This window comes from Lepidochelys olivacea, assembly GCF_965140295.1.
Source record: "Lepidochelys olivacea isolate rLepOli2 genome assembly, chromosome: 8".
Taxonomy (NCBI): Eukaryota; Metazoa; Chordata; order Testudines; family Cheloniidae; genus Lepidochelys; species Lepidochelys olivacea.
The window spans coordinates 66,312,958-66,337,093 of NC_140418.1; the positions used below are offsets into that span (position 1 = coordinate 66,312,958).

Genomic DNA, 24,136 nt, shown 5'->3' on the forward strand with positions numbered 1-24,136 from the left:
CTGATGATTAAAAAAAAAAACATTAAATCCAGCCTCCTTTGAACATTAGGGAGACGTGCCAGGGTGGAGGGAACAGTGTAAAGGAATCTTCCTCCCAAGGCTGTGTAAATGCTTTGTGGATGGCTAGAGTAGTCTCAGTGATCCTGAGCCTGTCCCCTCTATGAGTAAAGGACCAAAAGAGCAAGGGGTATTATGAAAACAATTGTATAGCCTCATGTAATTAAAGAGTATCATAATACATATGCTGAAGGTGACTGAATTAATTATATGCACAGGCAATCTTAATTCTGGCATGTGCTAACTTTTAAATGCTTGATTTAGCAACCTACCATTCTTTTCTTTTAACAGGTTTTGAAAACATTATTTTCCAAGTTTTTTTTTAAAAAGCAAACTGAAAAAAAGCAATTCCATTTTGTGGAACCTATATGGATCATCAGCAGAGTTGGGATCTTTAGATCCATAGCACAGATCTCTACTGTTTAACCTAATGGAGTAATTGGTAGTAATAGTAAACTGTTATCCTCAATGTACAATAGCCACCAGAGTGGTATGAGACACACGCTTTGCCAGTAGGTTTACAGCTGTTTGCTGAGAGCAGAGCAATGTCAAGATTTAAGAGTGCTGGGTTCAATTCCAGATTCTGGAGGTGTGTGTGCTCTAGTAGGTAAGGCCTTCTGCCCCAACCTCTCCCTCTGCTCTTCACCGCTCTTTATTCATGTCAGAATGCTTCCTTCTCCTCCATACTATCTGGGTGAAAGCAGAAGGGGCTCCAAGAGCACAGGAAAAACAGTGTCTCTGCTGGCAGTGTTGGTGCCTGGCACCATAACAGCTCCCAGCAGTACGAAGGAGCAATTGCAGAGAAGGTCATGCTCCGCTCCTGCAGCCCTAGAATGGAGCAGGCTCAGTCACTTGTCGGGGACTGCGCATGCTCAGTCTAGTCAGCATGTAGGAGCTGATTCAGATGGATCATGATCTGTGCAACTGGAATCTTTAGACCATAATGCTTACAGTCTCCAAGAAGCCTCTACTGAACGTGTGCTAACTGCAATTTTTCAGAAACTTATAGATTGGCCAAATTTGGGTGGATTTTTAGGGAATGGCAACAAGCACACCTTCAGTACTAAGGCAACCTCCCTTGCAAATTGCAAACCCCTGCTCCCAAGTATGGAGGTGCTAGAGTTTCTTAATTAAACAGCTGTAATAATTTTTAACCTGGGCAGAAAAAAAAAAATTCCCCTTACCTCCTTCTTAGGAACAACTGCACTGTTTTTGCTTATTTATTTTTATAAAAAAATGAAAATTCTTCCTGAGGCAGACATCCAGCATGCAAAAATTTAGCTCTAATAGTTGAAGTTTGGGAAAATTGTAATTAACTGAAAACAGGGTCTTAGGGAAAGTGTTATACAACTTGAACTATAGATCAGCCTATAATGTGTTTAAAATAAAACCCCCTACAACTTAGAGTTGAGGGTTTCCTACACGTAATATAAATTTCACATTGTAAACATTTTTTTTTCTTTTTCTTTTAAAGGAAATGGAGAAATCTGATGCTAATAACTTCTTAATCCTATTCCGGGATTCTGGCTGCCAGTTCAGATCTTTGTATACATACTGCCCTGACACTGAAGAAATCAATAAGCTGACTGGGATAGGCCCCAAGTCAATCACAAAGAAAATGATAGAGGGGCTATATAAATACAACTCTGACAGGAAACAATTTAGCCACATACCTGCTAAAACTATGTCTGCCAGTGTTGATGCAATTACCATTCACAGCCATTTGTGGCAAACCAAGAGACCAGTAACTCCTAAAAAACTCTTACCTACCAAGGCATAGTGGGGAAAATATTTGTTTCAGACAATGTGATAAACTTGCACTTCATCTTTACTGCCTATAGAAAATAGGTTTCTAGTTGCCAACAAGACTTATAGAACTTGAAATTGGACAAGTTCTTTTATCATATACAACTGGAATGTAAACACAGTATTTAGGAGTACAGAAGATTGTCACTTAGGTGATACAACTACAAGTGATATTGGAAATATCTGATTCATGTGTGGAGATTTGTATGTGCTAATACAGACTATAGGGTACATTTGCTCTGTATTTTGATTAGATACATAAGCACTGAATGTTGTTCATCTGCAGTGACTGCAATTACATTTTTTACATTTCTTGCCTTATGCTTTTGTGTTTGTGCTTGTCTTGAAATTTAAATTTCTTGCTGTTTTTTCCTTCGCTTTTCTTATTATTTTCAGTGTCATTGAATTTTACTTAATGAATCCCATCATGAAATACAAACAAAAAAAGTTGTCTATTATGAGGTACAGAACACTCTATGGTTATTCTAAGACATACTGGTCTTGTTCTGAAAGACCCTCATTGTATGTTCTAATCATTACTGAAAGACCCATCCCACTGAGTATTTCCAGTTCCATTTCAACTCTGTAATACTGGTTTATTTTTTTTAAATATTAAAGGAATTCTTTGAGCTGCTTAAAGGGAGGTTTCCTTCAGATTAAATTATTATTTAGCAACTAAAATATTCAGGAGAGTCACAGTATTCACTAACTAAATCTGTTTTTTTCACCTGAGTTCTACGCAATTCAGCCTTAAACAAGTTTTGTTGTGGATAGACATCTGCTATGGGTTTCAGTCTGTCCAGCTTTTTAAAAAGTAAATCACTTTTTTTACATACCCTGACAAATGACATTTTGAGAATCTCTTATCCATTTAAAATAAGTATGGCAAAGAACCTGGTTGACATTTCAATCTTTATAACAAATATAAACATTTTTGAAAAGAGCCATTGGAACATATTTCAGTATTATTTACAAAGGGCTGCATTTTGATTTCATAACAGTGTTTCTATCACTATTGTTCTTAGTGTTTTTCTTTTGTATAATTATTTTCAGTGTGGCACTGTTCTGAAAAAACTACAAACTTGAAACCTCCCCCAAATCTGTGGTTTTTTTGGCAACGTGTACAAGAGGATTAGTTGGTGGGAGGGGGGGCAAACTCATTCTCAGGAAAAGATTTGAAAGATTTATGATCCTGTTCTGTTTGTGTTGTGACAACTGTGTAAACATAAGGACAGTATTATGCTATAACTATGTAGTTCATTCTGTTTCATGGGGAGTAGAGACTAAAATTATGTACATTTCTCTCATTGAACTGCTTCGAGAGAAATAATGCCTCACTACTATGATGTACTCATTTACTTATATAAAAGATTCACAGGAATGAGATGTCCTTAAACAGTTTAGAACAGTACTTTTTTAATTATTATAAGGCCTTAGGCATAAATGCATTGGGTTGTTTATCAACATTTTCTCAAATGCTGTCAATATTTTACTATAATTTATGTTCTTATATTTATGTATATTTGTTAAAACTGTAAAAAAAAAAGAAAAAACACTTTAAAATATATGTTTAAAATGTATGTGGCTCAAAACTACTTGTCGCTAGCTGATTCCTACTGTTTGCATGTATATGATCAGGATATGTAACTCTTATATTTCAAGTGTATATATATTATATAAAAAATATAGAGGGGAAAGAGGGTTTGCACATTCTGCCTGTTAGATAGCTCCTACAACTACTGTTATATGAACTTGTGTATAGTAAAAATGAGTTCAAGAAAAGTCAGTGCTGGAGTAGGGAGCGGGTGGATGGAATTAACAGACGTGGATATGGTGAATAAGTTTATAAAGGTTAATCATGGGAAGCCTTTTTCTTTCTAAAACTGACCTAGGATTTGACTGAACACTTGCAATACTCACTAGTACATGCACATCCATCTAAACAAAGTGAGTTAAAATACATGCCATAGGGATTCTTTGAATCATTTAAAATATGACTGAATATATTATGTTCATATTTGTCTACAGGTTAAAAAAATGTGTAGTGTCTAAAGGAAGAATATGAATAATGCAGTTGAAAAGTCCATTGCTCACAGTCTAAAATTTTTCTTAATACAGGAAAAGTGAAGACAGATGCTTTTTCTTTTTTAAGCCTTCAAATTTTCTAATTACAGTGTATCTTTGGTTGGGGTCATGTTTAAAAAAATAAAAAAGGAAAAAAGCTTTTCATAAAGGCCAACATTTATCACTGATCTTTTCAGAACACACTGGTGCTTTCATCAGGGGTATTATTATTATTGTTGCTATGACTGAATTTGCCAAACACTCATCTTAATTTCCAGAGCAAAACTTCAAATTCTAACAGTCATAATTGCTACTGAAACCATTTTTAAAATTTTAGTATGACTGTTTGTTTTTATTGTTTGGCTGTTTAAAGCCAAATACAGCTATTTAATTATGATTTAATGGGCACTGTTGAGAAATGTACAGTGTATTGTGTGCTTACTTGTCCACTTCTGTGGATCATTGCTTCCATATTTTTTCAAATAGTGTGCTGTAAAATATTGTCATATTGCTACTTATGTGGTACAGTGTAGTTTTTCCTTTCAGTTAAATAAAAGCATGGCACCAAAAACCATACATTTTCTCGCGCTCTCTCGTATTATGTTTAAATATAAACTGAAAGTGTGATTAATCAATTTATCTGTTCAAAGCATGCTCATCATGGTAGCTGAACACCTTACAAATTTTAGAAAAAATACATAGAGATTTCTATTTTCTCTTCATCCCCCATTTATGTTTATTTTATTTAACATGCAACTCAGTGTTCTATTATCAGAAGAAGGCTGTTAAAGAACTGGATTTAACAACTCTTTGCCTTCAAGAATGAAATGTAATCCTAATCTCTTCCAAAAGTAAATTCACAGTTGCAGGCCAGTTGCCAAAATAATTGCATCTCCCAGGCACACTAGTCCCAGTCTTATGGTTAACTTTCACTGTTCCAAAGGATTGGTCTAATTTTGGGAGGTTATCATTCAGCATAATGTGTTCATGTCAATAGCTTTAGTTCAGCCTGTGGAGGGTTTTTCAATATAAAATGAAGCCTTGTACTTGATTGCTGTTTAAAGGGGAAATGGTACAAAGGGCAGAACATGAGGTGAAGTGTTCCCGGTTATCTGTGTTGCAACACAGAAAGCCTGCTGCCTTTTGAATGAACTAAGGCTTCTTAAAAGTTGTCCGCTTTTTGTGAAATCCCTTGTACTTCCCAACTGTGGTGTATATCTTGGTCAGAAGAAGTTTCAAAAAATTAAGTTAACTTTTTCCAGATATGTAAATTAGCAATTTAAATATTTTGAGCTAACCTATGCCCATTTGATGGAATCTTGCATTTGTTTTTTAGCTTTATGGTCTTTGTTCTACATACTTTTCTGGAATCCCAGTGATCTTGGTTTTGGGGCTAGGCTGCCAAATTTACAAAATTTAGAACTCTCTGATGGATTTTTCTAGCCACATTTAGAGACTCAACTGAGGTTCCAACTCCCTCCTGTTGACCAAGATATATCATACCTCAGGTCACCTGTTCATAAAAAGCAAGAGGAAACTGCTTATGGAGCTGCTAAAAATATGAGAAGTCAGGAAATCTAATGGCTGTTACATCACTAGATAAGACATTGGAAAATAAGGCACTGGTTCAGAAAAGCACTTAAAAATGTTCTGGTCCATCACTGAATCAGGGCTGAAGTTCCTGCATGAATGTTGTAAGAAGGTACCTAAACCACCTTGATCAAGCAGTGCTTCAAGATGACAAAGCTATAAGCAGAAGAAAAGTATGATAAAACTGTAAATGCAGAAAATAAATTGTTTAACTTTGATTACAACAACTTGAAAACCAGTTGCAGGATCACATTCAAATTCTTGCATTGCAAACAAAAACAAAGATGATCTAATCTTATTCTTGGAGAAATAGACACCAGAGATATTCCAACAAAATATGCAGATAATCTGGTCATGGCAGAAAGAGCCTGCTGGTTCACCACCATAGGACAGCATCTTTTTACCAATCTAATGGACTAAAAAGTGAATTCTGCAAGAAGATAAGGAACTGGAATAAAGGGACACACACACATCCCCTTTTTCCAGATCTGAGGCCTACCACACAAAGTTAAAAGGTGATGCTTGGCCTCATTCAAACAAGACTTTAAAATAAGCAGAAGTGGTGATTATATTCCAGAAAATTCAATTCCATGGGAAGTGAAGTCACTGCTATTGAATCATCAAGACAACTGTTAAACCTACCGCCAGTGGATTCCTTGTCCAGGCTTATTAAACCCTAACATGATAATAGTGATGGCCAAATCATCTCTAGAATACTTGGATGCATTTCTGTTAGCATGTGATTTGTGGATTTTTTTTATTTACAGTGCTTGTATCCTTTTTATTCATTTATAATTTTCTTCTCTCACTACAGCAGATGAAAGTAAGGTAAATCCCCGTGATCTTGATTATGGGGCCAGGCTGCCACGTCAGGTGAAATAATGTATCTATGCTTACATACTGCATACAATAATTGTCAGCATGACTGACCATATAACCAAAGAGTCAGAAACTTCCTATCCAACACAATTACATTTTAATCACACAGCCCATGATAGACCTTTTACATTCTAAATTGAAATTTAGATTTAATCTTTGGTCTGTCGGAAATTATTTCTATAAATATGCACTATAAAAACCTTTCTTCAGGGACCATTATCTTTACAAAAAAGAGCAAAATCACCTCTGCATGATGGTCCTGGAAAATCATAAGAGATATTTTGGTTCCTTGGCCTGAGGCATCTACTCGTTCTTCAAGATAGCACACTCCACTCTCTAAACACAACAGTGAGGTAAAAAAGCCTACTGAGTACAAACCCAGGAAATTCATTTTATACAAAGGAATAATCTGTGGAGGAGATAAATGGGCCCTGGGATATTTTTGTTCTCCGCCATATCTGCAAATCTGGGGGACAAATTGTTAGCTAACTACCAGCAGACAGTCTGTCAATGACTTTCAAAGAATTGAAAAACAATTTTTATTTCTCATGACTGAAATTTTAATTTTATAACTTAGAATTCAGAGAACATTCCCACATAAAAACATGAATTCTAAAATAGGCAAATTTTTATTTGATCTATTTAATGGTCTTAAATCAGGTCAAATGGATGCTCATTCATATATTTCAACATGTTTCATAGGAATTCTAATTCCACCATGAAACTCTACTAATACAATTTGGATAGTTCTTGAAGCCTGAGAACATAAAAAATGAAGACAATTAAACACTATAAAGTTATTTTAATAAGAACATCACTGTTCCCAAAAGTTTGAAGTCAATTTTTTTCTTTTAAATTGGCAGAACTACTGTAAATACCTGAATTTCATAGATGTTGAACACCCTGAAAATCTCATTGGCTATAAAGGGCAAATGGGATGCTTGGTAGCTCTCAGAGTGTACTTACACTGTTAAAATTTCTTACTCTCCTCACAATTTGATTAAATACAGAGAGATTCTATGAGCCTCATTCTTAGCTCCACTCAAGTACCCAGGAAGCCATCTTAACTGGCCTCCTAAATAGTCCCTTTAGGTGGGGGATGTTGCTTTTTGTGGCCTGAACAGTTAGCCAGCAGTTACACAATATTCAGAATCCTATGGGTTGTTTCTGTTAGGAGGAGAAATTGATTAATACAAAAGATATTTCTTTGATGCAGTCCTACTCCTAGAAACACTTCCATCAAACAATGCCCAGCAAAACCCTTCTTCCCCCATAGTTCAGTTTCTCACCAGCCTTGCATGAGGCATGTGTGTTGGGGGATGGCAATTATTTTTTCAGCTATCCTACTCCAAAAAGGCGCTTAACTGCTTCTTGCATTTATCCTGTGTGAAGGGCAGCTGTCATGCGCACCAGCATCACAGAGATTTCACAGATGGCATAGCAGCTTTATGCCACCCACTAACCCCACTGCCTGCAGCAGAGGGAATTCCTGCAAGAAAGGGGCAGAATATTACGTAAATTAAGTTGTCCTGGGATAAGAGGGAAGATCCTTTTATGGATTGAGAACTGGTTAAAAGACAGGGAATAAAGGGTAGGAATAAACGGTAAATTTTCAGAATGGAGAGGGGTAACTAGTGATGTTCCCCCTAGGGTCAGTCCTAAGACCAATCCTATTCAACTTATTCATAAATGATCTGGAGAAAGGGGTAAACAGTGAGGTGGCAAAGTTTGTAGATGATACTAAACAGCTCAAGATAGTTAAGACCAAAGCAGACTGTGAAGAACTTCAAAAAGATCTCACAAAATTAAGTGATTAGGCAACAAAATAGCAAATGAAATTTAATGTGGATAAATGTAAAGTAATGCACATTGGAAAGAATAATCCCAATTATACATACAATATGATGGGGGCTAATTTAGCTTCAGCTAATCAGGAAAGAGATCTTGGAGTCGTCATGGATAGTTCTCTGAAGACGTCCACGCAGTGTGCTGTGGCAGTCAAAAAAGAGGATAGGATGTTAGGAATCATTCAAAAAGGGATAGAGAATAAGACGGTGAATATCTTAGTGCCCTTATATAAATCCATGGTACGCCCACATCTTGAATACTGCGTACAGATGTGGTCCCCACATCTCAAAAAAGATATACTGGCATTAGAAAAGGTCCATAAAAGGGCAACTAAAATGATTAGGGGTTTGGAATGGGTCCCATATGAAGAGAGATTAAAGAGACTAGGACTTTTCAGCTTGGAAAAGAGGAGACTAAGGGGGGATATGATAGAGGTATATAAAATCATAAGTGGTGTGGAGAAAGTTAATAAGGAAAAGTTATTTACTTGTTCCCATAATATAAGAACTGGGGGCCACTAAATTAAATTAATGGACAGCAGGTTTTCTTCTTCACACAGTGCACAGTCAACCTGTGGAACTCCTTGCCTGAGGAGGTTGTGAAGGCTAGGACTATAACAGGCTTTAAATGAGAACTAGATAAATTAATGGAGGTTAAGTCCATTAAGGGCTATTAGCCAGGATTGGTAAGGAATGGTGTCCCTAGCCTTTGTTTGTCAGAGGGTGGAGATGGATGGCAAGAGAGAGATCACTTGATCATTACATGTTAGGTTCACTCCCTCCGGGGCACTTGGCATTGGCCACTGTCGGCAGACAGGATACTGGGCTGGATGGACCTTTGGTCTGACCCAGTATGGCCATTCTTACATCTCTACACCTCACTGATCCTCAGCAGACAGAATGACCCTTTTGGTTGATAGGCAGCTAAGTGTAACTTAGCGCACCACTGTGGCTCAGCTCTAAGTTATACCAGGGAGAGGACCAGCCCTGGGATCAAGGGAAACACATGGTGATTTAGAACTACCTTTATTTCCCGACCCACAGCTATGCAGAGCATATCTTGCCTGTAGATGAGGATCTAGCCCTAGCTATCTGCAGATACCTTTTTCCAATTACTGTATTATTTTTATTTAATAAAGATGTTAAAACCTTGGCCCTTGCAGAGCTATCTAGTTGTATCATCTCTGATACTAAAACAGCATTTCTTTGCCACTTTCTAGTGTTTTTGAGAGCTGAGCAAGCAGTCCTTAAAGAAGTGTGGTCATAAAGTGTGATCTTGAGATCCATAACCCCTTCCGAGTGTACTGTCAGCTTATGGTTAGTTAGCTAAGCTTTTCAAACTGTGACATTCCAAGTATCCTGCATTTTAAACAAGACTTCAAATTATCTTATTCTAAATTTGGACTTTATAGAAGCCCAACAATTTAAAGGAAACCATTCTATACCTCCACAGCTTCTCTCTCTTTTCTTATAAAGAAATCACAATTTAGTTTTTCTATAGCTAAACACAGCAATTCTAGGAAAAGATCAAAACATTACCATTGTGGAATCAAAGCTGATGGGTAAAGTGAGGTACATGCAGACTCTTAGACCTGCTCACCTACACTTACTGATGTAAAAGGTAGTTTAAAGAGGGCTTCTCACATGTAGAGGAGCCAGAAGAAGAGGTAAGTTACAATTAGTGATGGGGCTACTTTAAACTTACACCTTCCTGCTAGAAAGAAAAGCAACTACATTCCTATCTTCTTGTGAATTACACCAGCTAAGATTCCCTCACAGTCATTGTCATTGGGCTGTGTAAGTTACATGTTGACAATAAGCGAGAATCTAAGCCCTGGTCTACACTACAGGGTTAGGTCGAATTTAGCCACGTAAAGTCGATTTTATAATGAATGCGTCTACACAAGCAACCCCATTCCACTGACCTAAAGGGCTCTTAAAATTGACTTCTGTACTCCTCCCCGGCGAGGGGAGTAGTGTTAAAATCGACTTTGCTAGGTCGAATTTGGGGTAGTGTGGATGCAAATCAATGTTACTGGCCTCCGGGAGCTATCCCAGAGCACTCCAATGTGACCGCTCTGGCCAGTGCTTTCAACTCCGATGCACTTGCCAGGTACACAGGAAAAGCCCCAGGAACTTTTGAATTTCATTTCCTGTTTGGTCAGCGTGGTGAGCACAGCAGTACAGGTGACCATACAGTTCCCCCAGAATCGCAAATGAGCTCCAGCATGGAGCAAACAGGAGACTCTAGATCTGATTGCTGTATGGGGAGAAGAATCTGTGCAGACAGAACTCTGATCAAAAAGAAGAAATGCTAATATATATGCCAAAATCACACAGGGCATGATGGACAGAGGCTACAACAGGGACACACAGCAGTGCCGTGTGAAAGTCAAGGAGCTCAGGCAAGCCTACCAAAAGACAAAGGAGGCAAACGATTGCTCTGGATCAGAGCCCCATAAATGCTGCTTCCATGATCAGCTGCATGGCATTCGGGGGGGGGGGGGGAGGACCCACCACTACCCCACCACTGTCCATGGGCACCTGCAAGGGGGGAGTCTCACGCAACAGGGAGAAGAATTTTGTGGATGAGGAAGAGGAGGAGGAGAACGCGCAGCAGGCAAGCGGTGAATCTGTTCTCCCCGGCAGCCAGGACCTTTTCATCACCCTGGAGCCAATACCCTCCCAAGACAGGATCCCCAACCCTGAAGATGGAGAAGGCACCTCTGGTGAGTGCACATTTGTAACTACAGTACAGGGTTTAAAAGCAATAGTGTTTAATGTTTGATTTGGCTTAAAGACTTGGGATGCATTCGCGGCCAGTACAGCTACTGAAAAAGTCTGTTAACGTGTCTGGAGATGGAGCAGGAATCCTCCAGGGACATCTCCATGAAGCTTTCCTGGAGGTACTCTGAAAGCCTTTGCAGAAGGTTTCTGGGGAGGGCTGCCTTATTTCGTCCTCCATGGTAGGACACTTTACCACACCAAGCCAGTAGCAAGTAGTCTGGAATCATTGCAGCACAAAGCATGGCAGCAAATGGTCCTGGGTTTCAGTTGCATTCAAGCAACATTCAGTCTTTATCTTTCTGTGTTAGCCTCAGGAGAGTGATATCATTTGTGGTCACCTGGTTGAAATAGGAGAATTTTTGTAAGGGAACAGTAAAAGGACCCCATTCATGCTGGGCTGTTTGCACTTGGCTAAAACACTAAGCTGTATATATCAGAAGCAGTTTATTATATGTTTAGCTATGTAAATTTAAAGCACATTCAAAAATCAACCACAAGAGGGGGAGGTTGCATGCATTAAATAAGGGACATTGGTACTTTTAGTAAAATTTAGTTAATACATGTTTTTATTTTTTCACAAAATGTAAAAACTAAAGATTCTCTGTAAAGACGCAAATTGTGCGTTCTTCTGTGGCAAATGGATTTCTAAGATCCCTGGACATAATGATAGGCCAGAAAGACTGATCAAGCTATGGGACCTTGAGATAGAGGGCAGGAAAGTGGAATTAACAGTTCTACTAAAAGAAAAGGAGTATTTGTGGCATCTTAGAGACTAACAATATTTAAATCCTTTTCTTTCTGCGGATACAGATTAACACAGTTGCTACTCTGAAACAGTTCTACTAAGAAATTTTACAAAAAGAAATCCCTCCAAGCTCTTCCCAAAACTCACTAAACATGTGGATGTGATATATATTTAAGAATAAGACCTCGTCTACAAATGAAAGTTAATATGGAATAAGGTAGTGGGTGAATTTAAAATACATCAGCTATTCCTGATTAACTCCAACTGCAGATGTTCTTATTCTGGAATAAGAGCGCTTTATCTATTTTGTGGATTAAGCTAATTCAGAATAAAGCACTTTATTCTAGAATATGAGCATCCACAGATACAGTTGATCAGGAATAGCTACTCTGGAATGACTTCCCATGTAGACAAGCCTTAAATTGTCATTACTTGGATCTGCAAGAAGGCAGCAAATATCCTGAAAGGAATTTCTGTGACCCGCATAAGATGCATCACAAAGTACTATGTCTATGGTACATGAGCTTTATGTATACATAGTCTGACAAAAATAAGAAGTAATAGCTACATATGTTTTTATGTCACTGCTAATCTGATAATGGAGTCTTTCAAAGCTCAATATGTACTTTATTAGCTCTTAATCTTTATGCATCAAACAGCGTTTGCCTCATCCTTCCCACAACATCACAGACCTAACTCCTGGTATGACAAGACCTGACAAGAGCACACAAGTCAACAGTTATTAAAATGATCTGGATGCAGATTATCTTTTGTTGGCTCAATATTTTTTGTTGTTTGATCTACCTCGAAACTGGAATTGTTAATACAAAGATGAACTAAAGGTTGTCTAGTTTCATTGAAGGCTCTCTAAGCAATTCTACCTCCTTTGCGGAAGAGAAGGTAAGTGAGAAAGTCTTTTATTGGACCAATATCTGTGGGTCCAATCACCCCACCCACCTTGTCTTTCTACTATCTTGGGACCAACACAGCTACAACAACACTGCAAATCCAGGCTCTGTTGTTCTTCGAGGCTGACCTCTCAAAGGAAGCTAACTGCACCTTCTCTAAGAACAGAAGTCTGCAGGGATTTGGTCTATCCCGACTAAGGACCCTGTATTCTCCACACAGGGGTAATTCCCACACATAGAAGTGTAACCACTTTGAACTCAGAATTTCTTCATCATCCTCTGTGTGCGTGGTGGGGAGGCTTATTCCCAATGCAAAAGACTGAGTCTCAGGGGTTCCACTGGAGACAAATCATCTGCACTAAGGACCTGTGCCTCCACATACTCCACCGAAGTATTAGTGGATTAGCCACAAACAAAATCAAGATAGACTTTTCCTTTAATTCATATGTGTTTTTGCTAATGCTTTGACTGATTAAAACTGAAATAACATTTAAAATTAATGTATTTTTCAAAATTTATGCTGATAGATACCTTTTTGCATTTTTCTCAGCTTGGCCAGTGAAACTAAACAGATCCAGTTCCCATTTGTTTATAGTCACTTTCATTTTCTTATGCACTATCAGGTTGACGATGTATTGCAGAATATGTACATTTCTTTTAAATGGTGCATTTAATTCTTTTAAAAATCATTATATTTTCTGATAAACACCTGCAATGCCCATTCACTCCAATGAGAGATGAGGGAGCTCTGAATCTGAGTGATATTTTTACATGTAAATGGACACATTCATTATCTTACCTGAGAGTCAAGTTACATGCGATGTGATATCAGAACTGTAATCATACAGAAGGGCTTCCTTCCAGGACCAGCCGTCAAGAACACTATCCCCGATAATGTCACTGCTAACCTGGTGGCTGAACTTTGTGACTTTGTCCTTACCCATAACTACTTCACATTTGGGGACAATGTATACCTTCAGATCAGCGGCACTGCTATGGGTACCCGCATGGCCCCACAGTATGCCAACATTTTTATGGCTGATTTAGAACAACGCTTCCTCAGCTCTTGTCCCCTAAAGCCCCTACTCTACTTGCGCTATATTGATGACATCTTCATCATCTGGACCCATGGAAAAGAAGCCCTTGAGGAATTCCACCATGATTTCAACAATTTCCATCCCACCACCAACCTCAGCCTGGTCCAGTCCACACAAGAGATCCACTTCCTGGACACTACAGTGCTAATAAACAATGGTCACATAAACACCACCCTATACCGGAAACCTACTGACCGCTATTCCTACCTGCATGCCTCCAGCTTTCACCCTGACCACACCACACGATCCATCGTCTACAGCCAAGCTCTGCGATACAACCGCATTTGCTCCAACCCCTCAGACAGAGACAAACACCTACAAGATCTCTGTCAAGCTTTCTTACAACTACAATACCCACCTGCAGAAGTAAAGAAACAGATTGATAGAGCCAGAAGAGTTCCCAGAAGTCACCTACTACAGGACAGGCCTAACAAAGAAAATAACAGAACGCCACTAGCCGTCACCTTCAGCCCCCAACTAAAACCCCTCCAACACATTATTAAGGATCTACAACCTATCCTAAAGGATGACCCAACACTCTCACAAATCTTGGGAGACAGGCCAGTCCTTGCCTACAGACAGCCCCGCAACCTGAAGCAAATACTCACCAACAACCACATACCACACAACAGAACCACTAACCCAGGAACTTATCCTTGCAACAAAGCCCGTTGCCAATTGTGCCCACATATCTATTCAGGGGACACCATCACAGGGCCTAATAACATCAGCCACACTATCAGAGGCTCGTTCACCTGCACATCCACCAATGTGATATATGCCATCATGTGCCAGCAATGCCCCTCTGCCATGTACATTGGTCAAACTGGACAGTCTCTACGTAAAAGAATAAATGGACACAAATCAGATGTCAAGAATTATAACATTCATAAACCAGTCGGAGAACACTTCAATCTCTCTGGTCACGCGATCACAGACATGAAGGTCGCTATCTTAAAACAAAAAAACTTCAAATCCAGACTCCAGCGAGAAACTGCTGAATTGGAATTCATTTGCAAATTGGATACTATTAATTTAGGCTTAAATAGAGACTTGGAGTGGCTAAGTCATTATGCAAGGTAGCCTGTTTCCTCTTGTTTTTTCCTACCCCCCTCCCCCAGATGTTCTGGTTTAACTTGGATTTTAACTTGAAGAGTGGTCAGTTTGGATGAGCTATTACCAGCAGGAGAGTGAGTTTGTGTGTGTATGGGGGTGGGGGGGATGTGAGAAAACCTGGATTTGTGCAGGAAATAGCCCAACTCGATTGTCATGCACATTGTGTAAAGAGTTGTCACTTTGGATGGGCTATCACCAGCAGGAGAGTGAATTTGTGTGGGGGGGTGGAGGGTGAGAAAACCTGGATTTGTGCTGGAAATGGCCCACCTGATGATCACTTTAGATAAGCTATTACCAGCAGGACAGTGGGGTGGGAATAGGTATTGTTTCATATTCTCTGTGTATATATAAAGCCTGCTGCAGTTTCCACGATATGCATCTGAGGAAGTGAGCTGTAGCTCACGAAACTTATGCTCTAATAAATTGGTTAGTCTCTAAGGTGCCACAAGTACTCCTTTTCTTCCAGGACCTGAAAGTCGTGTATTCATAGCCCTTCAATTGCAAAGTCACTGCTGAGTAGCTGGCACTTTGTCCGCATCACTCTTCACAGGACAAGGAGTTTGGCATCCTTTTATGTATTCCTTTCTAGAAAATAAAGAGAATAGGATAAGAGGGTTGAAAGACTTATTATTTTTTCTTGTACATTTTGGCTGTTTCTAAATAAAACAGAAACAAATTGTTTCTTTCAGGGTATGACTCGGTGCGCTATTGAGCGCCTCACAGAATCAGCGACCCAGGGAGGCCTCAATCCTACTATACTGAAATCAGTGGTAATCCTTCCAGTACTCCAATGAAACTCTTAGATGGTCATATTTTCCCATTCTTCTACCCTCTTCACCACAGAGTTGTTATACATGTCCGTTTTGTAAGGCTTAGATGTAAGAAATATCTATTACTATTCATGTGGTGTCGATACATTTTGTGGTTTGTGTTTTTTAAATGCTGCACTAAATACTCTAAAGCACTCCCTTCTGCACCCCATCTCATGTGACTGATTAATTTAATACTAAGAAATTGAAATATACATAAGAGGCACTGAAAAATGAAAATCTCTAATAAATGGAAACACTTATTTATTTCATCCAATTAAAAGTCTCAAGAATGGTCTGCCTCAGTTCAAGATTTTAAAGATCATTACCATAATTCATAATTCACATTTGCTGTAGCACACAAGAAAATGTGAGAAGACAGTAGAACAACATTCCAAGACTAACCCGAAAACCGAGGGGCTCACATCTAGTAATTAAATATATTGCCAATAAGCCATAAGTCTCCACTGCATGAGCAAGGGAAATATGATTGTAAGCACACCCTGTCACTGTTTGGTGTTCATAATGTGTTATCCCAAGGGAAACAAGTGCATCTGTTCTATATTAATGGTAGGTGATTTTTCAGTAGTATGAAAGGTATTTAAGCAAGTATTATACATACAAAACAGTGTTACAGTAATATAGCCAAACCACAAAAAGATTAAGGAGCTATATAGTAATAAAACAAAGGTTTCAAGGCACATTTTTATGGAGCCATTATCGAGGGGGGGGTGAAAAAAGAGGACACATAGAGTGCATCTTAATTCCCACATCCCCTGCACATGCATGCAGCCATTCTTCTTCTTATACAACAGCAAGCGCAAAGGAGGTGGGATGGATAACCTGGCAGACCACATGCCTTTAAAGCTGTGGAGCACTGGTGGACATCTAGGGTTCCCAACCCTACATATGTATATTGTAGTAGGGAGCATTGTTCTTTTCTGGAAAAGGCAAGTGATTCCCCACCTCTTACTGCGATGGCAGAGAGGTCCAGGAACTCACCATGCAGCTGGCAATACTTTACTCATCCCCAACGCAAATACATTCAAAACTAGTAAAGACTAGATTTTCATGATGTGTATTTGGAGGCATACATATGCTATCAGTGTATACATATTTACTCTATATATGTGGACAGTGAAAAAGAATACTATGGTGATATGCAGCACAGAAATAAATAAATAAAATAGTCTAATAACGTTGAGCTTTCCTGGCAGTCACTGGACCTGAAATCTATCTTCCTTGTCAATCCCTTATTGCAATTTGCTTATGCCATGGGCCCTGCCCTAATTTTTGCCGATGTTCACTGCCTCCAGGCCAACACATTAAAAAAACCACAGTATTCTACGTAGAAACTGCTCTGCTTTGCTAACAATTTACACCCACAGACTGGCTGGTGTTCAACTCATTGAATATTTAAGGACAGTTAGCTAAGAGGCCTTGTGCTTTGATCATACCCTCCTTTTGACACTTTCCGGTCTTTGTCTTATAACAAGATACTTTACAAGGAAGATCAAAACAAATCCAAGTGCCAGCAACTTTTAATTATGAGCAAGATAGCTCATTATTTGTGATCCACCTGCCCTTTGCTGATTGCAGTGGGTCTGACATGGGAGGAATCTTTTGTTCCTGGCTGCTAGGTTATTTATATATTTTTCCATGTGATTCACCACATACCTGAGCACCTCATAAACATGAATGAAGTTATTCATACAACACCCCTCTAAAGCAGGAAACTCTTTTTTATCACCATTTTACAGATGGGAAAGTGAGGCACAGACACACTGACTTGCCCAAAGCTACCCCTTACTAGCTATCGCAGAGTTGAAAACAGAATCCAGAGTTCCTAAGCCCCAGTCCAGTACCTTAGCCACAAAACCTCTGCAGACCTGCCTCTCCTCCAGATACACTAGTCTCCAACTCCTACCTACAAGTCTGGGCTCAGCTAAACCTGCTCGGTCGGTGCACACCCAGACTAATGCAAGGGATGGGAAATGTTCAAGGTGACAATCAGTGCTACAGAGACGCTCTGCGGTGTGCCAGGAGCAGGTGAACTGTGCAGCAGCGCAGAATCCAGGCAGAGCCATGGCAAACCATTTAGGAAAATGAACCATCTTTTACAAGGTGGTGAAGCGTAGGCAGACACATTAAGTAATTTACCCGGCAGAGTTTCCTTCATTAACATGCACACGTCCCTGCTAGCCAGGGTTAGTTTCTGGGGCTGCCCGGCTCTCTCCCAGCTCCAGGCCGGGTGACCACTTCAGAAGAACTTTTCCTTCTGCGTTGCCCTAAAACGTGAACCGTTTTCGCAGCTGCCTTCAAGGCGAGCTCGTGTTTCCAGCCGCAACGTCCGTACTCCGGGGGGCCCGCGGGTGCAGGTAACGCTCCTTCCCCACCGCAGCCGCCTGCAGCGGGGCCCGCTTCTTTCCGCCTTCCCCATCGGTTCTGTCCGGACCAGCAGCGGGTGTCAGAGGGGCCCGGCCGGGGCCCGCCCAACGCTCCTGTCACGGCCCCAGGCGGGCGCCCAGCAGCCTCAGCCCCTCCTCAGAACTTCCTAGGACAGCAGGCAACCGATGCACCCGGCTCCCCCCGCCCCCTCCAGCCCTGTCCCCTCCCCACGCAGCAGCCGCCCCTCCCCCTCCCCCTCCCCGTTTCCATTCCAGCGGCTGCGCGGTCACCCCGCACCGGCGCGGGGCGGGGCCTGAGGGGCAGCGCGGGGCGGGGCCTGAGGGGCAGCGCTGCCGGGCCCCGATTGGCGGAGCCGCTTGACAACCGCAGTCAGGGAGCCGGAGCAGCCAGAAGCGGAGCCGTAGGGTCGGGGCAGACGCTGAACTGGACCCCCTTATTCCTGGGCCAGGGACCCGCCGCCATTTTGCGTCCTTCCCATCCGTTCCGTGCGTATCTGTGCGTCCGGGCCCCCCGGACCCCCCTCAGGTGGGTCCCCGGTGGCGTCGTGGGGAGCAGCCTCGGGCTGCCTAGGGAGAGTCCCGGCCTGCTGGGGACCCCTTCCTGCGGGGGCCAGGCTGGCACCTCCCGAGATGGGGTGATGGAAGGCAACGGGGGAGGGGAGTGTCTGGGAGGGAGGAAACCGTGGAGGGGCGGGAGGAGGGGAGTGGGAGCAGGAGCCGGGGTGGGGTGGCGGCGGGCCTGTCAGAGAAAGGGTGGGGGGTAGAAGAGAGTCTGGGTGTGTGTGTGACAGCGGGAGCTCTGGAGCGGGGAAGCCCCAGGGGATGACAGGACCCCCTATCATGGGGAGGAGGTCTCCTGCTAGACAGTGGAGCGGAGGGTGGTGCTGAAGGGACCAGGCGAGACAACAGCCTGGCTGCTTTGATGCTGGTTTGGCGAAAGCCCATTCATCTTGGCATTCTCTCCTACCCCGCCCCACACCCCGGTATCCTCCAGTCTAAATGTGGTGCGTGTTCCTGTTCTGTGGCCTGCAGCCCCGGTTCATTTCCCCCGTGAATAGCAAAGGGACAGTGTGGTTCTAGCCTGATTCCTCTGTTGTGATCCTGGCATCTAAGTACGGATTTCCCTTTGTTGTAGCGTCACAGGGCAAGTCTCCTATAATTAGGTGCCTTGGACATAAAAATGTGTCGACTCTTAGCATACTTGTGTTTACATAAACGAGATGCTGTTTCTTTTGTGCCTTTACTGCTGACAAATGGGATGTATAAATATGGTGCATTAAGACTTAATATTTAAGTATAGTAATTTCACTATGAAGTCCTATGTGTTCTTAGTTCTTCTGAGTAAACATTCTGGAAATATTTTCTGTATCTTGATGCTGTATCATTAAGTACCTGTACCTTATTGTTTCAGGGTTTTGAGTAGCAAAAAGGAGAAAATACTCTTAAATACACATGAGAAAAAACTAATGAAGTATGCTGATATGTAAAAGTGGCGTGCCAGCGACTACTTAGTCAAAACACATTAGCTAGTTGCTAGATTGTCAATTATTTTTCTTAGTAAAAATTGTTTCCTTTTTCCTCTTTATACCAACATACAAGTATTGTGTGGTTTAATTTCACTTCTTTTTTTTTTTTTGGCATCCATCATACACTTCTCTGTGTGACGTGCATGTATAATCTAGACAAAGAGCATTCAGGTTGTAAAAGAAACTGATTAAAAGCAAGGAAATCTGCCAGTTAGTTTTCAAATACAGTAGTTTAAATGTTAATGAAGTATGTAATATTGTGTCTCTCTAAACTGGGCCTTGGAGCACCTCCTTGTGGTCTGCTATATGAAACACTTGGATGCTGAGCAATGGGGGTGTGGAGAAAGAGAGAGAGGATGGTGCATGATAGAATCTTTATTTTAACAACTGATCAGTGGAATGGAAAAAAGTTGAGCCATTGAGTTAACGCTGTTCATTTGGGGGCCAGGTATGGGAAAATGCGTTGTATAATTCCTCCTTATACACAAGTTTGTTTTTTTTAATTAAAATCGTAGTACCTGTGTTGTAATGTAGTTTGTATGAATTTTTATATTACACTGTTGCTAAGGGCTAAGTGATTTCCAGTGATTTTCACCCTATATATCCCTATTTCATGGGGATTAATTCAGATAAAAACTTGGCTCAGAGAATGTAGAATGAATTTTTAAATATTTCCTCTTTTGTTTAGGGCATCTTAGAATAATTGAGGACAGAGTGAAAATGGATCCACAAGTTGATATCTTGGGCCCAGATCCTGCAATGAACTCTCTGCATGGACAGACTCCTATGCTCACATGGAGATTATCAGTGCAGAATCAGGGGCTAGGTTACTCTAGAATGAATGAATAAAAATGTGTCTAATATTTCACACCAAGAAATAAACACTTTTTTATTATTTTTTTTATTTTCTTTTTTTCCCTTAATACTACTTACAGAGCTCTTTTCTGTGAAGTTGTTTATGCTGCAACGGTTATTATTGTGAGAGAGTCTCTTCAGAAGTGTCTGCATTTTAAAAGGCTTATAGTTTTACAGCTTGTTATTTACACCAGTTAGGAAAACGAGACTTCTGAATGCATTTTGCTCTTCTGTGTACAGAGATATATGAAGAGACTCTGGGAATATTTGTAATATGATGAAAAAATATAAAAGGAGTATGGCAGAGATATTTTTAGGCCAGAAGTTAAAACATCTTACACAAATTAAGGGGTGAATATTGTCTTTAAAAAACCAAAACAAAATTAAGAATATGTTCTCTTTAATTGTCTATTTATCCCTTAATAACTGTTGCTTAGAACTAGTACAAACATCCATTATTTTAGACTTTCAAAAGTCTAAATAAATTCCCAGTATGATTGCCCCTCAGTCATTGATCATTATCTGAGGGCACTAACATTTTATTTTAGAAATGCATCACTATCTAAAATGTGAACAAATCTGGTGTTTTTAAAACTCCCTTACAAAGTTCTTTATGTAACCTCTACTAAAAGGCCATAGATGCAAGTTTGCACAATTGGAGTTATCATTCCATTTATCGGCAAACACCTTGTGTAGAATGTTAAGTTTAAATTATGCCCCCAAGAATAGATATTTCCTGATTCTGTTGCCCTACCAATACTTATAATACTCTTTTTGTTTTTTGGTTTTACATTTTTTAAAGGAAAACCAGCACAGAAATCTGAAAGCTTGGGATATAAATGCAAAGAAAGGAATTTTAAACCTAACACTGCCCCTCAGTCATTCTTGAGTATTAGTGCTTGATCAGATCATTGGTGACGTTATGTGCCATATGTGCTGGCAATACAGTGTCACAGGGGGATGGTTTGAAGATGCAGCTTGAGCTCTAACTATGAGTTTTCCTGCTACTCTGTGTTTAATACCTATAATGTTTTCAAAAACTAATATATAAACACACATTTCACAAGATCCTGTGTGCAAACTTCTGGATTTTTCATATTGCATACTTTACAGCTCATTGTTCCAGTGCATAACTTGACTGTATAATGCATATGAGTGTAGTAAATCTGAGGGTTTTTTTTTTCTTGATATCCTTAAAAACCTTCAATTAAATGAAATTTTTTTCTGTAGTAGACCTCCCATTTATTCTGGCTCATTGCCATTAGACTAGCAATTGTGCAGTATCCCTATCATCTGCATTTTCAGTCAGTCTCTTCAGAGTCATGTTAATGAATTCCCAGCATGGTGTATCTTTTCGTCAGAAATTCAATGTCCCACAACAGTGGGTTTTTTTTAAAATGGGGCCCAAAAAATGTTGCCATAACTGATAATGAATCAATAAACGGTCTTTAGGTCCTGTCCTGCAAGATGTTCAGGATGTCCTGGATTGTACTGAGTGGTCTTTATTTCAATTGCAGGCAGAATGTAAGTAGTCAAAATGTAATTATCCATGTTGGAATTTGGCAAGAACACTAAATGAGCACGCACCTACTCTTGAAGAAAGTACCATGAAATCTGGAAACAGATGATACTTGTCCTCTTGCAGGACTGGACTGTTTTGGACCTAATCCTGCTTCCACTGAAGTCACTGGCAAAATTCGTTTTGGTTCCAATGGAAGCTGGCTCAAAAGGAAGACACTCTGAGCTCCTCATTTTAGTTCCAGATATGATTGATTTATTTTAATTATAAATTTATTTTAGTTATTTTGGTGTCAAACGCTTACCAAACCATTGACACTCTAAAGTACTGACTAGGATTATATGAAACCTCAGATTTTCTCTTTGCATACTGTAATAAGATGTAAATTTCTCATGCAGTAGCTTAGTTTATTACTATATGGTGGCGTTTTTGTTGTCAGTGACAATTTTGTTTGCAAAATGGGGCTCAGCTGTTGTTGGTCCACTGAAATTGTTAGTTCTCTTACCTCTAAAGGTATACAGAATGAATATTCCTCTGTAGTCCCTATCTAAAAAAATTGTATAGCTGTAGAACTTTACACCTGCATTTACACCTCAAAGATCGAAGTTACTTGTGTGGAAGATGAGTGCTGCTTTTACATGTTGCAGTGCCATAGAATTCTCCTAGAATAAGTTTGCAGAAGCAGGACTGTTCCTGGTTTAAAGACGTGGTGGTTGTCTTTTGTGCTGATAACTTCTTTTACTGTCACAGCTGTTAGATCTTTCACTTAATGTAATTGTACTTCCAAGAATGGTATTGTATATCACATTGGTTTCTGCATCAGTAAGGTGTGTAAATATTTAACTTTAATGCAATCGTGGAAGGCACGTAGAGCCTGTACTCCTATTTAGCTTTGATCTGTGGTGCCATCCAATCCAAACAAAAGTCCAAGCTAAATGTTCCATTGCTCAGTTGGAGGTCTTATTCTGCATGAACTGTACTAGTAATATCCTACTAAAGAGATTCATTTTAAGGTTGGGTACTAGTTTTACCTGTCTGCTAGGAAATTACTTGAAGTTCAATAAAAGCCCTAATATCATAAAACATAGTAAAAGGCAAATCTGAAGTCTAGAGACCTACCTCGGAAGATGAGGTTGGGGATTAAGGTGTTGACACTTCAGTATTACAGTATATGTTCTGATACGGTTGTTAGTTTCCTCCTTCCCTCTTAAAGGTATGACTGGATTATCTTCTAGGACCAAAAAAACCCTTTCCCAGTTGTAGAAAGAGAATTAGGATAATGATGAAAGAAGAGCATCTGTCAGCATTAGGGAGGGAATGACATTTCACCATTCAACAGCTTTTTGAAGTAAACACAAAACTATGCAACTCTGTTTCCTTTCATTATTTTATTCCAGGGGGAATTCTGCACACAATATTTTAAAATTCTGCATATTTTATTTGTCAAAATATCACAATATAATCATACTGGTTTCAATTATGTAGGTAATTTATTTAAATTAAAATACAATGGATAGAGAATGGGAGTGGGGAGCATTGAAGGAAATCCCCAAACCCCCTTGCCTAATAATAATGTAACTAGGTTTGACCTTTTATTTCTAGTTATTAGTCCACAGATATATCCAGCCATATGCTCAGTGTTACATCATAGGCTACTGAAGAGCAAGTGAGGGCTGGGGAACCAAACTCACAATTTATATTGGCTACTGACCATCACCGGAAAGGTCAGTAATAAACAGTTCATGGAGCAAATTTTGATAAGAAATTTTTTCAGTCCAAAAATTTAGACCAGTTCTAATCACTAAAGCACTTTACACCACTCTGGCCATGTAAAGGAGCCTTAAAACTTTTACATCTGTTTTATACTACTGGGGGAATTCACAAAGAGAATAGGAACAATTCACTAAGCGGGCAGGCTGCTACGTTCTGCTCTGCCTGAGGGAACAGCCTGTGCCACACCTACCTCCTCAGACACACCCAGAAGCACTTCTCCTCCATGCCGAGCGTGCCGCAATAGTGAGTGAGAGGGACAGAGTCTCTCTCTCTCTCTCTCTCTTTCACGCATGACTGACCACCCCTTCACACACCCCTAGTGGTTATTTGTCCCTATTTGCTTCTTCAGG

The 24,136-nt window shown here is 40.1% G+C and overlaps 2 protein-coding genes and 1 long non-coding RNA gene across 11 annotated transcripts in view; 2 read left to right on the plus strand and 1 right to left on the minus strand.

Annotated features, from left to right (window-relative positions):
• CAMSAP2 (calmodulin regulated spectrin associated protein family member 2) overlaps positions 1–4,487 on the plus strand; it is a 172,994-nt gene extending 168,507 nt beyond the window's left edge. For all 5 annotated transcript variants that reach the window (XM_084636073.1, XM_084636074.1, XM_084636076.1 and 2 more), the window contains one exon: positions 1,532–4,487. In XM_084636073.1, the coding sequence (XP_084492199.1) occupies positions 1,532–1,837 (306 nt within the window). In that variant the 3' untranslated portion in view covers positions 1,838–4,487. The remainder of the gene's footprint in view (positions 1–1,531) is intronic.
• A 6,516-nt stretch (positions 4,488–11,003) lies between these two features.
• LOC311524921 lies at positions 11,004–18,279 on the minus strand. 2 transcript variants are annotated; one of them, XR_014712647.1, is made up of 3 exons: positions 17,866–18,279; positions 15,366–15,481; positions 11,004–11,368 (listed from the first exon to the last, which is right to left on the minus strand). It is a non-coding gene; the product is annotated as an uncharacterized lncRNA (long non-coding RNA). The 2 variants fall into 2 exon arrangements; XR_014712648.1 differs by having other exon boundaries at positions 15,164–15,481.
• Positions 18,280–18,436: 157 nt separating this feature from the next.
• Positions 18,437–24,136, plus strand: part of WDR47 (WD repeat domain 47) — a 37,927-nt gene continuing 32,227 nt past the window's right edge. For all 4 annotated transcript variants that reach the window (XM_084635935.1, XM_084635938.1, XM_084635937.1 and 1 more), the window contains exon 1: positions 18,437–18,639. The gene's annotated coding sequence lies outside the window, so the exon portion shown is untranslated. The remainder of the gene's footprint in view (positions 18,640–24,136) is intronic.